Raw genomic sequence first — 17,163 nt, forward strand, 5'->3', positions numbered from 1 at the left:
ACCCGAATTACTTTCGACACTCAATTGAAAACCGATCTATTGGGAACTAAGTAACAACTGTTCTGCAAAGGAATAGGTTGGGAGCATAAAAGTTTTTTGAACCGCATCTCTACTAGTTATTTATTAGAATTTTGTTATTTTGATTTGATCTTTCTTGGCAATATATCTTTACTGAACAATTATTTATACCTTGCTACTATTTACATGCAAAAATCACAATTCCGATGTCGGTAGAAAAAAAAATAAAGGCTCAACCTTTTTGGCGGGAGAGAATTATCGGTAGCCTGGTTATCGGACGTTTTTCTCTTAAAGGGAACCTCCACTCTGACAACAAATTGACGGTTGGAAATAGTGTCGTAGAAAACGTAGAAATGACATTTTACATTCGCTTTTAAATTTCTTGGGCTCAACCATTTTGAATTTTATGACGTGTAACGGTTAACGCTTTTGTTATTCAGCAGAAGTTCTTTTGTGTGAAAGAATTGAGCAACCGTATTACGCCATGAAATCCAAGATGGCGGCGCCCGGGAAATTTAAAAGCGAAAATAGGCGATAATCAAATCATGTTTTGTCCGACACTGAAATATTATTTCCATGTTTTCCAACGAAATTTCAAAGTAGATTGTATTTTCAACTAATATGTTTCGAGAGTGGAGGTTTCCTTCTCTTGACTTCGCACGAAAAGGCTACGATAAAAGGCCCTCTCACACCTACAGTAAGTTATTGTAAGCTGTAGCTCAATATGTCCACCAAGCTTTGCCCTGGATCCAAAACATTCCATAGCATTTGCATACTGTACATTCATATAAGCGCACAAGCTTATAGACCTTTTTCACAAATGGCAGCGAATTTATTATTCTTTTCGATATATGTTAATTAGCCCTTCTTACCTTGTTTTAGAGTAAAATTTCAATTGAATATTGCACATGCTAACGAGGCTAGTAAGGCTAATTTTCATGAAAACAAAAGAATTATCGGTCGCCATTTATGAAAAAGGTCTATTAGTACTACCTACTATTTGGTTTTAGTGTTACACTCTTTAAAAAAAAGTTTTGGTTTATGTAGATTTGATTTCAAAGCTGTTGACTGCGAAAATGTTGAAGGAGCCCAAAGTTTCCAGACTGTTAAATATTAGGAGCTCAAGCTGTGAATTAGCCAAAATCAGTTCCTTGGGTGGCCTGTGTAACTAGAGCCCTGTCAGGCAACAGTTTTTGGGCACCATCTTGAAGAAAACAAGTTTGGCTTTGAACTTTCTGTTTCTCTATTTAAACACCCCCTTGTTGAGCACAGTGGGCTAAAATAGAACAAAAGAATACCATTAGAATGAGTACGAGAAAAGATCCTTTGCAAAAGAATTGCAGTTACTTCACCCACGCGGTTATATTCTGAGTTGATAAGTTACGATAAGCTGAGAGCTGACGTTTCAAACCTTAGCTCTTCGTCAGGCTGGATTCGCTCTGGCGAAGGGCTAACGCTTGAAACGTCAGCTCTCGAATCTCTTTATGGTGGTCTTTTGGTTATTAACTCAGTTCACAGTTGACACAAACGAAATATTCGTTTCTACTCATCTCATCGAATGAGCTAGCTGCTTTTCATCGCTCCCGGCTGAAAAAACCTAGCTGCCGAGAAACAACAACAACAACAACAAATACTAGAATGTCAGACTAACGATAACCTATATAGTGGGCAGCCTGCGTGGCATGGATTCGCGCTTCGCAATTTGCGCTCCGCGCGCGTATCTCGGGTTCCGGTTATCGTGAATTTCCCGGGCTTCTCCTTCTCCTTTCGGCAACTGTTACGTGGACAGAATTGGAAAAAGCCCTAACTTCTTTTTAATTAACAACAACTTGCGCGAGTTCTCGGTTATCAATGCACAAAAAATCCCCTGCCAAAAATGACAGGAATCGACGACAGAAATTTTAAAAGGAGCCATTTAAAGGTACCAGAATTTAGTCTTGAGGATTTCACATTATCTACCCCTGAGTCTCCGGCGAGGATGGATACTTACCTAAAAACAACGAGACATCGTCCGTGCGATCAGCATTGCGCAGTCTCCCTGTGATCTCCTCGTTACGAACGATGGGAAGGAAAAGTTGGATGAACTCGGGAGAGTATGGAGGAGCTATCATTTCTAGGACCTGGGGAGAGAAAGACAAGCGTATTACATAAAGCACTTTTCCTGTTTCTAAGGAGGTTAACGGGGAACTGTCACGTAGATTTTGCTGTATTTTGGTAACAACTGCTCAAATATTTGACTGGGAACCTTTATACTAAAACGTTTAGATTATATATTGTCGAGTTCTATGCATCATAGATGATTGCGGCCCCATCCTCATAAACTGTAACGACATATAAATCTCAAGTTCAAGATACATAATGGCCGTTCACTGAGAGTTCTCTAAACCTTCTACGAGTGTTTGTATGATTATTTGCCTCCATTTACGTTTTTTCTCGCGCGCGGCAGGAACACTTTTACGGCCGAAGGCCGAACCCATGCACTTTAACGACCGAAACAAAGACTTCTCCGAAACTGGAAACCGCGCGTGAAAATTCTCTGGCACCCAGGGTAGCCTCCACTACACGTAAATTGGAATAAAGAGAGTAACTTCACTTACCTCTGTGACAAAGTGTCTTATGAGCGAGTTATCTGTGTTTTGTTTCTCCAGGCAGGTGTTTATATAGCTTATCACAGCCACTACATATCCTCGGCTTAGCAGATGGATCATTCGATCAAGCACAGTTTTCTTGAACTCAAGCTGATATTAAAACAAAGACACAAATTGAGCGGTTTTTTTTATAGTGCTTTGTATAAGCCATTCTCACGATAACGTTATTTTACTACAACTATTATAGTGCATTTCGTTTTTCCTTTCTTAGACTATTTAAATCTTGTAATCCCTGTGAGGTTAAAATAATTTAAAACCTTAATTTACACAAGAACCCCCTCCCCCCCCCCCCCCCCCCCAAAAAAAAAAGTTAAGGATTCTGGTGGCTGTAGTAAAAGAAGGCCATTGTGAAAATGACAACTGTGATTGGTTTAAAATCTTGACTTGCTTGAATACATTTTCCCGCGCCTGGCTCCAGTTGCATGCAGTTCTTTTGAATTCTGAGTTCTGATTGGTTCATCGCGTTGTTTGTGTCCGTCACAACGTTGGAATTGCACATGAAGCTGGCCTTATAGATCAGATAACATACTAGTAAATTTCAACGCAGTGGGAGAGAGAAGATTTTCTTTTCTTGCATTTAAGCACGGGCGTAAACTAAAATTGCCTGGGAGAAACAAGAACCAAGATTGGCTTAAAATTCCAAAGAGTCTGCACGGTTGAGTTCACTTTTCAACCGGATTAAAATCTCACGGCAATAACACGAGTTTTTCAGCTAGTTTGGCTAGGATGAGCATTGCTAACTTTACTATCGCTTTTTCAAGTCGACATGTTTGTTTAAGGTGGCCGAACACAGTTTGCGCGCGCTTTACAGATTCTGTTAGTGATGCTATTAAGCGCGCGCTAGGGTTGTGGTAAGCAAATACTATCGACCACTCGATTTTATACCAAAAGGTAAGTTTTGCTCTTAAAATAACTTAGTTTCTTGTTTGTGAATCCTTCTTCATTTATCGCCGAACAAAGAAATTGAGTTCACAATGAGCTAAGCCTTTTTGTACGCCTTTCATCTTCCTGAGAAACCCTAATTAAAAGCCACGCATGCGCATTTGAACAAAAAATTGTGACTGGTTATTTTAATGGAAATAAACTGTTTTCTAAGGAACCGCTCGTTAGAATTTCGTGAAATTTGACAAAACAGTAGTTTTCTAAAAGCGTAACTTGCCTACAAACCAAAAACAAAATCTAACAGAGGATATCTTCAAAAAACATTAAAGTGCAAAACCAACATTTACAGGAGATCTGTCTGTTAAAATTACATGAAAGCAGCGTCACTATGTCAGTATTTTGTGGATTTTTCTGGATACAAAATATGGAAAAAATCTAACGAGTGCATTTTCTAAAAATTAAGAAAAACCATTATTTGTGGACGGTTAATAGCTTGCTGCGTTGCCATGGCGACGGCACCTTGTTCAACAAGAAGTATCAAAATTTATTCTTTCTTAGTTAATCTTGCACCATGCTAATTTCGGGTACTCAGAAGTACGTAGTTTTCAAATAATGTTTACTAACACCTGTGTAATGGAAAAACTGTGTTCGGCCACCTTAAAGAGAACCTTAAAAACATTGTGGAATTCTTGGGGCATGGCCATTCCGTTTTAGGAAGTGAGGGGTTTAAATATAACCTTCCTCTAAAGAGTATAATATCTTATTACGTTCCCTTGTGAGTTTGCTTGATTTTTCTGGATTCGGATTGGAGAGTCGATCACCTTACAAATTGTACAAAAAAATTTCACATTGGTCCAACTTCGCGCTTTATGATTACAAACAAAGTGCACAGCAAGCGATGACGCGAAACTGTGCGCGCGCATTCCTTTAACGAGCGCGACGCGTCGATAAGACGTCACAAACGAACAAACAGCACCTCAACAGTCATCATAGCATATGGACTTAATGAAACCAAGAAGAAGTTTTTTCGATCATGTGATAGAAATCCTCCTTTTAACTACTGTTCTCGCTTATGCTGTCACAGAGATTCTCGTCTGCTTTTTATGGAATCTTGCCCTTCGCATTCAACAAGAATTGTGCTCTTTGGTATCTCAGGGATTTCAAGGAAGTTGTAAACATGGCAAGCTACTGAGAAATGACAATAATTCTCAAAATTATAAGACCAAGCCAGTAACAGCTCACCTGCCAAAAGCTGACAAGAGCATTTTTACCAACCAAAGCACAAAGTTGGAGACAGAAATTAAACCTGGGTGCGACGCAGAGAGCTGTTGGCCTTTACGGAGTGAGGCGTTTCGTTGCCGAAAGAAAATGAATGCAGCAGAGGATGGGTCAAAAACTAAAGACGAACACTTTAACTTACAGGGCGCAAAGACGAAGGCAGGAAAGAATGAGAGAACAGAGAAGCCTCGGTTGATGGCAACACAATGGGTTATTCACAAAAACGTCTACAAAGTTGGGGAAAACGGAGTTAACAAGAAAGACGCTCTCTCGCACAGGAATTCCAACACACATCGCCAAAGCGATTCTGAAGGAGGAAACGAAAAGAAGGTTGTTTGTGCTCAAGGGAAATTGTTTCTGGTTGATTCAGAGGATCAAAGGTATTTTCTTGGAGAAAAGGAAGGCGGAGTTGATCTCAGTCAGGGAATATTTGATTCACAGGTACGAAGAAGAAGAGTAAATAAAGGAGATGTCGAAACGTTTACTAAAAACACTGAAATGATAGAAAGTGATCATTTGCGACCGAAAGAGGACGGGCTTGACAGCGCAAAGAGAAGAGTTGTTGGATGTAAGCAATATTATACACCATTGTCTGATTGGAGTGGAGTAGCGGAGGAAAAAGGTCACTCGGCTAAATTAGAGTTGACAGGCCGTGCCACAAACCAACCAGTCATCGGAAGAGACAAAATGGCGTCTGCTACCCAAGTAAGGAAGTATTTTCCCGAGTCGGCATCTTTAGATGGTAAAATCAATTATGTAAACGTGGAGAGACCTCAGAAGAAGGGCTCCTACTCTGCACTGACAGCCAACCATAACATAACCACACGGACTGTTGAAACACCAGCACAACAATACTTCGAGGGGCAAAAGACCGACAACTTTCAAGCAACAAAACATCGGACACTGAAAACAATAACAGCAACAACAGAAGCAACGGGAACAACAACAAAGGCAAAACAAACTGATGCATCCGGAGAAGCCACACTAACATCCTCGGACTTCAGAAAGGCAGAGAAAAACCAAATCAAAGCGGCGAGAAATTACAAGTCTCCAGAAACACAAGATCAGGAGACGGGCAATTCCCAAGCAGCCACAACAGAAGGTAACAACGCAGTGGTTCATCTCGAAGAAGGGCAGACTTCAGAGAAGTTTAACTCTCCACCAGACGCCTGGATAATTCAGCAGGAAACCCAAGAGGGCAAGAAAGTCGCGAATTCCTCAAATTACAGACTGGAAAAAGTTAAACGCTCCAGGCTGCCTTTCGCTCGAACGCCACGAAGAGGGGATCTCAGAAAAAATAAAATGCCTGTACTTTGAAGCTGTGAAATGAGAAACTCTAGTTTGAAAGAACTGATGCTGTGTAGATGGACAAGGTGGAGATTCTGTGGTGAACTTTCAACTACATAATGAATAAAGATTTCTGAATATTTTAGTCCAAACTTGTTTCCGTCGGTCTTTTTGAATACATCTTTTAGCCTTGTCCCACTTTCTTAAATTTGATTATCAACAGAAAAGTAAACAAGGGTAAGGGAAAGGGCAAGGGCATACAAGACTTATTCATGGTAAGCAAGCGTAACTAAAGCAAAGCTACAAAAAGAGAACCCTTTTTTGTAAGGTGTTGATGAGTAACATGCAATCATGCACGCTAGTTCTGATGTAATGAAGATAAGATGAGGAGCATCTTAAGATTAACATAACCTTGTATTTGTTACCAATTTTAGAAGTGAAATCATCAGTTATTGGTGTATATATTTAGTGCATGTATACAAAATGTAGCAGGGTGTACTTGAATTTCCTCAGTAACTTTGGGTTGGTTGGCCCGTTTTAAGCATCCATAATCTCCGTTTCCAGCTCTCTAATACTTAGATTGTGTTCTTCGAAATAGAAAAGTGCATCCCCAAACCCTCAAGCAGCATGCGTATTAAAATCGTACGACCTTTGAATACAGTAACTTTACATTACCTATATGGAACCTTTAACTATCCCCAAGAAGGTCCTGTTACGGGAGGGGAGTCTCACTTTTCAGGTCAAAGTTTTGCAAAAACGTATTGCGTAGATTAAAACGAATTAGGTAAAAATGTTATTAAAAAAAGAATATTGAATGTTTTTTCGATCATCACGATCACCTTCAGAATATATGAAAACAAACAAACAAACAAAAAACGTCCAGTCTTCTTTTTAAGAACATTTCCACCGAAATTTTATTAATCTGTTACCACGGTATATGGCTGTAGATTATCACGTAGACTACCGTGACACAATGCGGACAACCGAGTAACAACCGCAACGTTTACCGGGGACATGCTGGGTGACTTCACATGCCAGGAAAATTATTGCAAGAGACGGATCCCTGATCCCTGATCCCTCTATGGCTGTTGCTTACCTCCACTAAGGTATCTAGAGGGGTCGGAGACTCAAACAGTCGGATCAGAACATTAAGCACCAAGCGGTGTTGTAGGGCGTGGCAGGAACTAATCTGGGAAGAGTTGGAGTGAAAAAAAAAAAAAAATTAACGAGTGAACATTGCGGCAAGAGTGGGGAGGGGCGGGGTTGGAGGACTCACATGACAGTGCGGAGCAGGGGGGGGGGGGGGGGTGGCGCCGGGGGTCGGAAACTGGGGATTCCATGGGAATGGGCAAAAGAGGTCAAATCAAGTTTTAAAACGTTATTAAAGGGGAGCAGGGATGGTGCAGTGGTGAGAACACTCGCCTCCCATCAATGTGGCTCGGGTTCGATTCCCGGACTCGGCGTCATAAGTGGGTTGAGTTTGTGGCTGATTCTCGTCCTTGCTCCAAGAGTTTTTTCTCTGGATACTCCGGTTTTCCCCTCTCCTCAAAAAAACCATCATTTCTAAATTCCACTTCTTTCTGGAAAGAAGCTAATCCTGGGTTAACATGAACTTTGATTGGAGTATATTACTAATCCATAAGGAGTCGTCCAAAAGATTTTTGTCCCTAAGTCTTGCCTTAGACTTTTCTTTACCATTAGCTTAAAATGAGCCTATAAAATCATTTTTATGAGCGAGATGTAAACCTCGGTTAACTTTTAATCATGGATTAGCGTTAATCAGCTTTCGAACAACTAGGCCCAGTTGTTCAATGACTGGATAACTTTTTCCTGGGGATAAGTCGCTATCCAGCGAGTACTATAATTATACTCCAAATAAAACATTTGGCAAAAGAAATTTCCAAACAGCCCCACCCTTGGTTATGCATACAGTATTAGTCTATTTCATGACAGCATGGGGGTAATACTGAAATCTTTGCACCGATTTAATCCACAGGGTAGCTGGATAAAGTTATGAACAACTAGCCTCAGGGGTTAATGAAATAGGAAAGAAAGTGACTTATCCACATTGCAGCTTACCTCATCCAGTAAAGCTAAGTGAACTGGTGTTGAGTCAGTGAGAAGCTTAAAGAATGATGGGTCACATACTGTACAGTCCACCCACTTTAGCAAACCCATCGCTACCACAGGGAACCTATAAAATAAAGTGGCACATCAAGTAACTTATATAACAACACCTTCATGACTGCATTTCCAAGATGGCTGATTTTGGAACAAAAATGATGTCAATTTGTGTCATTGAGTACATGTACATGTAGTTTCAGCAAGCGAGTGTTTAAAGTACCTTCCCATTTGATTTAGATTTGCTTCATTATGCTTGGTTTGCTTGTAGTACAGACTCCTGAGCTTGCTGCACTTACCTTATACACTGGAACAGCACACCAACTTCAGCCAGCAGCTGAGAGCCTTTCTTGGTTTCCTGCACACATAGTGAGTGTATTTTATCCAAAGCCTGAGAAGTTGTTTTGAGCTCATCCTTGTTGAGCATTACTCGTTCATCCTAAAAAACAAAGTCAAATTTGCAACAGTCGTCAAAACATTTGACAACCATGTGACTACCTTGGAAAATCCTCAATTAACCAAATTAACTAATGGTTGATCTTGTTTCCTAAAAATTTATTGCTACCGTTTTTGTATTGTTTTGAGCCCAGTGCATGCACAGTTGAATTTTGTACATGTACTTTCGTAGACCTCTGTATGTTGATTTTTTTTTGTCAATAATGATTGTAGTTTTGGATCATCTGCAATGTCAAGTGGATTTGGCTAAAAACTATGTGATGTCTTAGAACTGTAAGTTGAAAGAAGGCGTATATGTTAAGAATGTTCACTGGCATCAATTATCTGGCTTTTACATTACATGAAAAGTAACAGTTAGCTATGAACTACACTATGTCTGATGATTATTAAACATCTTCTCAAATTGAAGCGGTGAGAGCATAACCAACACATGTCGAATTTGGGCTTGATGTTTGCTTTTCATGAAAAATTAGCTCCAAATTCAAGGAAACAAGTGGCTTGTTTGTAAAACATTTTTGCTGATTGGCCTGCAACTTTTCTTGCATTCCCTCCCCCCCCCCCCTCCCCCCTTCCCCTCATAAACAAGATTTGTTTTCTTTTGGAACACAAAAATCGATTAGGTCAGTTATGCTTACCCCTTCAATATCATTATGTTAACTAGCATAAGCTTACCTCAATCCAGGTCTCATGAACAGATGCAGCATATGCCAGGAGATAAACATATTTGAACTTATGCTCTGGATTTAAATGCTGACCAGGTTTAAATAACGATTCCAGAAGGAGTTCTAAAAGATCAAACCAATGTTTGCTTCCATTATAGAAGGACACAGACCCAATGCAAAAATGGATGACGATTTAAATATTCTTTTGTTTGGATTTAAATTTCAAAACTCTGTTCAAATTTCAAAAATACCGGTTGTAAACACGTGATGTAGATTGATCATAATGATCATGAGAACAGTCACCTACCTAGAAACTGCGGCACTCTGATGAGAGCACAAGCAGGAGGCTGGGAACTACTATACAACTTGTACAGCTGAATTGTGAAGAAAGGAATGAGAGGGCAAATATATACATGTATGGCAAATTCTATAAGCATAAGTACACTCATGGATAAGATAAGACAAAAAATATTTTGTTTTTCTTCAAGTTTGTAACAGCAAACATGCTAATAATATCTCCAAAGAAATATCCAAATTATGTAATTATTAAATAATCTTAAATTTCTGTAAAAGTTGACATCTGAGATCAGAGTAAAAATATGAATTTTGAACTTAAAGTACAAGAAAAACAAGTTCTGGCAAAATCTCAGGGATAAGCTAGTTAAAATTAGGTTGTCAGTTTGTCATACAAAATTTTGACATCATAAGAGGAGCCAATTAAAGAAAAACAATATAACTGACAAAAGGTCACAACTTTAACCATAAGGTCTTTGACTGCAAAAGTGCTCAGATATTGCTCAGTAATAATCATAATACAGACCCAAATTCAAATGTCAATCCCCTACTACTGACGGGATAACCAACTATATAACCATGCTTTTTTTTGCAGCTGAAATCAACTCACCACTGTGATGTCTCCTGGGTTGAGAGAGTTTTTTCCCAGCATGGATGAGAGAGCTGAATATGCTCTAGGATATGCCGCTGCACCATTCAATGATAATGTGATTTCTGTCACTTCATGACCACTGCAAATAAATGGGGATCGTATGAGTTAAAAGAACATTCAATTGATTACTAAACAATGTCTTGAACAATGTTTTTCTCGGCAAGTTACAGGGTATACGTATGCTATAAGTAGGGTTAAATTAAGCAAAGGGGCATATATAATATTACCTTTTCAGCCAAAAAGCCAGTGAGAATGCTTCAAACTTGCCCAGTTTTAGCATGTGCTGCAGATTTTGTGTGTTAAAATAATGTGGATCCATATATTATTTTGTTTTTTGTCTAAAGGCTGAATTTTGAAAGACCACATGAAACTGCCACTACATTAAAGCAGAGACATGAAATTTAAACTTCCTAGTAAATTTGCTTTTGCATAATTAATCATAAAATAATTTAATATCTTGTAGGTTTCAGCAGTACAGGCTAACACTGTAGAATTGTGGGTTTGATTCCCACTCTTTCTTTGCCTTGTGCGATCTCCCATTTCCTTACTAGGGCTAAAACTCAGTGCGAAATTCATGGGTTCACTCAGCACTTCAACAAACACTGCAGAGTTACATGTTATTCTCAAATTTACCATAAATATTATTAGTGCTAGTAGTGGCACAACATCCATTGTAAAATTGGGCAAGTTTGCACATGATGTTTTTCTGTACATAAATGTACTAGCCCCTTCATTGAATAAACTTACCTTCTAAAAGTCAGAAGCTCACTAATTAATTTTTAATAATTACCTTTCAACTGCTCTCTTTTGAAGTTCTTGACTGAGCCTTGTTAATTTACTCCCTCCATCGGTATTTTGAGCAACGTGATTCAACAAGCACTGAGCATACAGGTATGTGTGCTGTCCGTAGCACACCATTTTCTGATCAAAAAGTAGAAATATGACAAGACTATTACATTCATGCATTAATCAGTACTTGGTTTTAGAGTTGTTAGTGGTGAATGCATCAATTGAAAATTATGGAAGAGTGTGGAAGCTTTCTTTATTGGCTTGAGGCTTTGTTTTTGAGGGGTAAGGAGGAGGAGGAGGAGGAACATTCAGGATTTTGTGAGCAAGAATTTTATTCTTTATTTCCTATACATGTCTGTGAAAGGGAGTGGACATTTATGTGAACTTACAGAAAACTCTGACAGGTTGCTGTCAACTGTCTGTTCTCCTTCCTCTAAAAATGTGCAAGCTGAAGTCTTGAGCACACGAGAAAACACTTCAATCTGATGACAAGCTGTTGACACACTGGTAATCTCGCCTTGATATCCTGCATCAGAAATTAGCTGAAAAGAAAACAAACACAACTTATGAACACTGTAGCTAGTGTGTTAAGGTAACCAGTGGGTGTCTGTTACAGTGAAGCCTGGTCAAGCCTTCTTAATGAGGATAACATTGGAACTCAAGGTGATTATTGCAATCTTAATTCCATATGTTACATGTAATTATCAATTTGAGTAGAAAAAAATTCAAATTGCAACTACATTGTAGATCTAGGAGACAAAATTTAATGTTCATTGGATACATGTAAAATTAATGCTAGTCTTCGTGTACAGAAGAAAAAGACAGGTTTCCTGATAAATTTTGCATATTAATCTGTTTCTTAATGGTCATAATACCATTTTTATTACTTTTCTCATTTTTCTCTTCGCTTACAGCATTTTTCAAGGATATCAGAATAATAAGATGTTTAGATTTTTGAGAGGGTTGAAAAGAGCTGGTTGCACGGAAAAACTTAAAAACTCACTAGGTTTCCATTGGTTATGCAAAGTGGGAAAAATGTCATTTAATTCTCACATGCCAGATGCATGAAGTTTAAATCTGATCAAAATACCGCTGCTGGAACAAGTCACAGTACTGTTTGAAATTTGCATCCTTCATTTCAAGGCTTTAATCTTAAAAGGAAGAATGAAATCAATATGGCAATGAGATTTCACCTTCCTTGGAATTTTATTCTTACCAGGAAGACTTCACCCAGGAAAAGGAACAAATCTATCTTAGTCTTCAAATGTCTTAATGATTTAGTGCCCCAGTATCTTTCTGATTATTTTAATAGAAACCGCAGTTTCCATAGTTACAATACACGTCGGCGTGAAGACATTCATCCTTCAAGACCCAAACTTAGCCTCGGGAAGAGAACTTTTAGGTACTCCGGAGCGATTTTATTTAATTCGTTACCTGAAACATACAAACAGGCAGCGTCCTTGGAGGCTTTTAAGCAGCTAATGATGAAACACGATTTTGCATAGATTTTTTTCTTAGTGTGCAAATGTTTTTATTTATTTTTTCTATCCTATGATATTTTAACCCAAAAGTGTTTGAGTAATATATATTGTAATTTTTTTCTCATACCATAATAATAATTATTTTAGGTGTAAACAGGGCCCCTCAGGATAACAGCCCCGTAGCTGATTGGGCCACCCTGTCTAAATAAAGTTCACTTAATACTTACTTACTTAACAAAGCATGATACTTAGACAGCAAAATAATGATTATATAGAAAAGTAACACTTTAAGAATCCTTCCATGGAGTTGACAACACCACTACTGTAAAAAGTTAGCACCATCTTGTACAGCATAATAAACAAAGCTGCATTACAGGAAGGTACTGCTGATTATGGCTTGCATTCGAATGTCATTTTTTCAAACTTCATTCCATAACTACCTTGTATAAAATAACAGCACATGTGACTAGCAAGAAAAAATAGGTCTCAACTGCTTTAATTTATATTGAGCTTTAAATCAAAGTGTGAATAATTAACAAACAGCAAGGAGGTGAAATAATGTTAGGTACCTTGATGGTAAAGTTAAGCATCAGGCAATCTGGATAATGTTCAGCCAGTTTATAAAACATGGACCTCCATGTCTGGTGAACAATCATGTCCTCCAACCATGACGGGGTCTAACAACAGAAAAAGGAAAGAAAACAAAATCAATAAAAGTTAGCTATACCTTCAAGTATAACTTTGGTTTCGTCAACAGTGTTAATAGCTAAAGTAATTTTGCCACTGTAAAAGGTTTGAAGAGCTGACGTTTCAAGTTTTAGCCCTTTGTCAGAGAGAATGATGAAGGACTAACACTCAAAATGCCAGCTCTCGGTCCTCTCCCCCAACTATGCAGCACTGCAGTTTCTTTGGAAACTAACCCCTCATGTACCTTAGAACAAAATAATATTGTTCACCTACAGCTGTCAGCCCAATAATTTGAGAAGATACAATTTTAAAATGAAGGAAATTTGAGTGCGGACACTCAAACCGTGAATGGCTAAGGCTTTTTTGGACTTTTTCTCTCTCTGCAATATAAACAGACTAAAGAAAAGTTATCACTTGCTAAGAACTTTACATCTTTTTTCTGATTCAATGTTGTTAAAAAAGGTCGGATTAATTGTTTTCAAGGGAGTAGTTTCCGATTGGACAGCATTTGAAAAAAAAGGCGAAGAAAAGCCTTGACTGTTCACGGTTCAAGTGTCCGCACTGTAATGCACTTGTGGAGGTCTTGTATGCTATCAGGGAAGAGTAATTTCCTTGGGCAAGCATCTTGCATGGGACCTGATGCACTGTTCTTGTCTTTCCCTTAAAGAACCTTCCTGTTCTAATCTATCTTCTGCCCAATACAGTGGGTAAAAAAAATGCTCACGATTTCACAGGCATTTTGTCTAAAAAAAAAATAAAAACTAAATAAAACGGAAATAAAAATAATATGCCCAACTTGAACAAAAACAGATCATGGCATCCAATTTTTCTGCACTTAACAAGAATTTGTTTCTTGACAGGCTGATTTTACTACAGACATGCTAATTCCACCTCAGCAAATTTGGCATAGAAATGTACATAGCACCTTTCTGTACTCAGCTCTTCAATAAATTACATGTACCTCTCCTTCGGCAGAAAAGATGGAGTCGGCTTTCTTTGGGTCAAAGTGCTTGATAATTAGAGTTTCAAGGTGATTTTCCACCATCTGCTCAACTTCAGGTACTTTAGCCCCTGCACAAATTATACATTGTGGTCAAATATTTAAAAGCAACAAATCTTAGTTAACAAAAAAAAACTACTTGACATAAAGTTCATCATAAAACAGTTAATATGCTGACTCAGCCCTTTCACCCCTAAATATATCAAAGAACAAAATTAAGGTATCAAAATATCAAGACAATTCACCTTGGATGATCATCTCCTTAATTCTCATGACCTCATTGGTTGAATGTGCATTGATATTACAAGGAGAAATTTGATGCTGATCACTGCTAGGGCTTAAAGGGGTTAATTACATCTACAGGTGTACGAGTATAAAAACTCTTAAAGTTACATGGCTATACAACTAGAGGAGCCATTTTATTACCTGTCACAATTAACCAGTTAGCCAGGAGATTTGTACTTTGTGCTATTCCAGAATAGTTATCGGACAACAGCTTGACCATTTCTTCATGAATTCCTCCAGCTTGGTAATACCTATCAATAACAATGATAAACTGAATAAATTTTTATTTCAAATCACTCCATTTCTATCGAGAAAAAATCAAACTGCAACCTACAGTAAATGAATGAATGAATGAATGAATGAATGAATGAATGACTGGATGGATGGATGGATGGATGGATGGATGGATGGATGGATGGATGGATGAACAACTCTAAAATCCCTTCTACTGATATTTTATATTGTGGTTACATAAAATTTAATATATTAAAAATTTATGCATAATATTACACAAGATTACTACAAATGTCATGTACAACACAATGCACATTATTATGCACGTATCACTGTCATACTAACCCTCTCCCCAAAGCAGCAGGCATGAATAGAGTTTGAGTCACAAAATGAATATGTCGTGGTTTAAAACAGTTTAAATTTTATTTTCCTTTATGAAGTATTCATTTCCATAATCCTGAGACAAAGGGGAAAAAATCAAACTGGTCTGAAAATTTTTAAACCAAAACCAAAAATAATTTCAACCACAACATATACATGATGTTATGTAACTTTATACAATGAACTGGGTAAAACTTGCGTTTTGATTGGTCTAGAGGAGTGTGTGATTAGAGTATAGACGCATGATTGCAGCATCGAGTGGTGTGACCAGCGCACATGATCTGAGTCTAGAGTCCAGCCAGAGCAACTGGTCAACAAAGTTTTGCAAACTGTTTTTGCGCGTAGCGGACAAACAGCCAAATTTTCTCAGGAAAGGAAAACTGTTCAATAAAAAATTGGACAAAAACCGTTGAGAGTGACCTCAACCAGGATAGGAAAGCTAGAACTTTGCTGTAACGTGAAAAGGAAGCAAATATTTGTCGAAATATGTCGCCGATAGAAATCCGGTAATGGCGAGTAATCGATTACAAATCGCAGTGAAGCCACTTACATGCTGTAATATTTTGAGGTCAGGATTTCTTTCTGGAATAAAGGTTAGTTTTGAAAATATTGTTAGTGAAATTCTTTCGGATTATACTCTAATTATTATTTAGAAGATCATAATTGCATGTGTGTAGTAGTCCAAAACTGAGTTTGCTGGAAAGTTTTTGACTCAGCTCAGGCAACGCGATGCTCGCTCACGAAATGTGTTGAAATGTCTTGGTTATTGTATAAAACAAATAGATTCCATTTTGCCGTGGGTCTGTACTCTGATAACGCACAGAGGACGTCAAAACGTGGTGAGAACATCAGTCACGCTACGAGCCATACTTCTTTGTTCTCACCACGTTTTGACGTCATCTGTGCGTTATCAGAGTACAGGCGCATGGCAAATTGGAATCTATTTGTTAAATACATGCATGGCACTGTGCAGAAATCTTGCCGAGCTGTCTCAACCTTTAACTAAAGCCTGGTTTACACGTACGATGCAAGTATAAGCACAAGGATGTTTACACATGCGATAAACATTAGCATAAGGTGACATATGCAAGTGCTGAAGTATAAAATTTTGGCGTAATCGCATGGCCAGACTGCCTTTTGGCAGGAGATTTGATTCCAACATGGCGGAAAATGGCAATGCATGAGTAACTTGTAGAATGTACGCTGACAACTTGTCACTGTTTTTCAGTTTCCTTTCCTTACAGTTGTGCTTATGCTTGCGTTGTCCCGGTTTACACATACGATGCAACAACGCAAGCACAAGCACAACCACAAGAGAATGGAAATCATATGTGTAAACCAGGCTTAAGGAAAGCCTGAAACAGTGGATACAAAAGGAGAAATATGTGGGTGGCAAGTGCAGAGATGTCAACCCCCGGAGATTCGGAAATCTGGAGAGTTTTATTCTTTTGTGTTGATTAACGCAAGCCATCGCGGCTGTTTTCATTTTTTTTTTTTTTAACAAAGTATAATGAAAAAAGACTATGTTGATGCTAAAGAGGATGAGGTTTCACCTAAAATTTGGTTGGCTAGGTTCCCTAAGCTAAAATTGACAGACACTGACCTCCTAATATTGTTGAAAATATCTGGTTCCATGATGAAATCTCTTGAAGCAAAGTTCTGCATGCACTCCTGAATAACCACCTCATTGTCTCTTTTCTCATCTGAGGGACTTAGCTAATGCAAAGTTTAACACAAAAGAGAGTCAACTAGCTCAATTTAATGTGTTACAATGGAAGTATCAAAAAGACGTAACAACTTAACTTACTGCGGCATCATCCCAACCAACATCTTCTCCATAGTCATCCATTCTTTCTAGAATACAAAACACAAATTATCCTATACAGGTAAGGGCCATTATTAGCAGTTGAGCGTCGATCGACCGTACTGTAAACCTTCTCGACACCGCCATGTTGAATGTCGGCCAGCGGCTTACTCCGATGAACGGAAACTTGTCTATGTAAACAAA

The 17,163-nt window shown here is 38.3% G+C and overlaps 2 protein-coding genes across 2 annotated transcripts; one reads left to right on the forward strand and one right to left on the reverse strand.

Annotated features, from left to right (window-relative positions):
- Nucleotides 1-110: 110 nt before the first annotated feature.
- Nucleotides 111-17,135, reverse strand: LOC146453043 (negative elongation factor D-like). Its single transcript, XM_085097105.1, has 16 exons — nucleotides 16,963-17,135; nucleotides 16,759-16,871; nucleotides 14,682-14,791; nucleotides 14,217-14,326; nucleotides 13,138-13,245; nucleotides 11,477-11,629; nucleotides 11,089-11,219; nucleotides 10,257-10,377; nucleotides 9,660-9,726; nucleotides 9,363-9,475; nucleotides 8,534-8,673; nucleotides 8,193-8,307; nucleotides 7,210-7,302; nucleotides 2,616-2,756; nucleotides 2,009-2,138; nucleotides 111-1,294 (listed from the first exon to the last, which is right to left on the reverse strand). Exons 1-16 carry the CDS (start codon nucleotides 17,002-17,004, stop codon nucleotides 1,266-1,268), a joined length of 1,716 nt encoding a protein of 571 aa, XP_084953231.1. The 5' UTR covers nucleotides 17,005-17,135; the 3' UTR covers nucleotides 111-1,265.
- Nucleotides 4,220-6,265, forward strand: LOC146453044 (uncharacterized). Its single transcript, XM_085097077.1, has 2 exons — nucleotides 4,220-5,394; nucleotides 5,434-6,265. Exons 1-2 carry the CDS (start codon nucleotides 4,545-4,547, stop codon nucleotides 6,141-6,143), a joined length of 1,560 nt encoding a protein of 519 aa, XP_084953203.1. The 5' UTR covers nucleotides 4,220-4,544; the 3' UTR covers nucleotides 6,144-6,265.
- Nucleotides 17,136-17,163: the final 28 nt, after the last annotated feature.

Source organism: Pavona decussata, unplaced genomic scaffold (genome assembly GCF_977016875.1).
Source record: "Pavona decussata unplaced genomic scaffold, jaPavDecu1.1 SCAFFOLD_353, whole genome shotgun sequence".
Taxonomy (NCBI): Eukaryota; Metazoa; Cnidaria; class Anthozoa; order Scleractinia; family Agariciidae; genus Pavona; species Pavona decussata.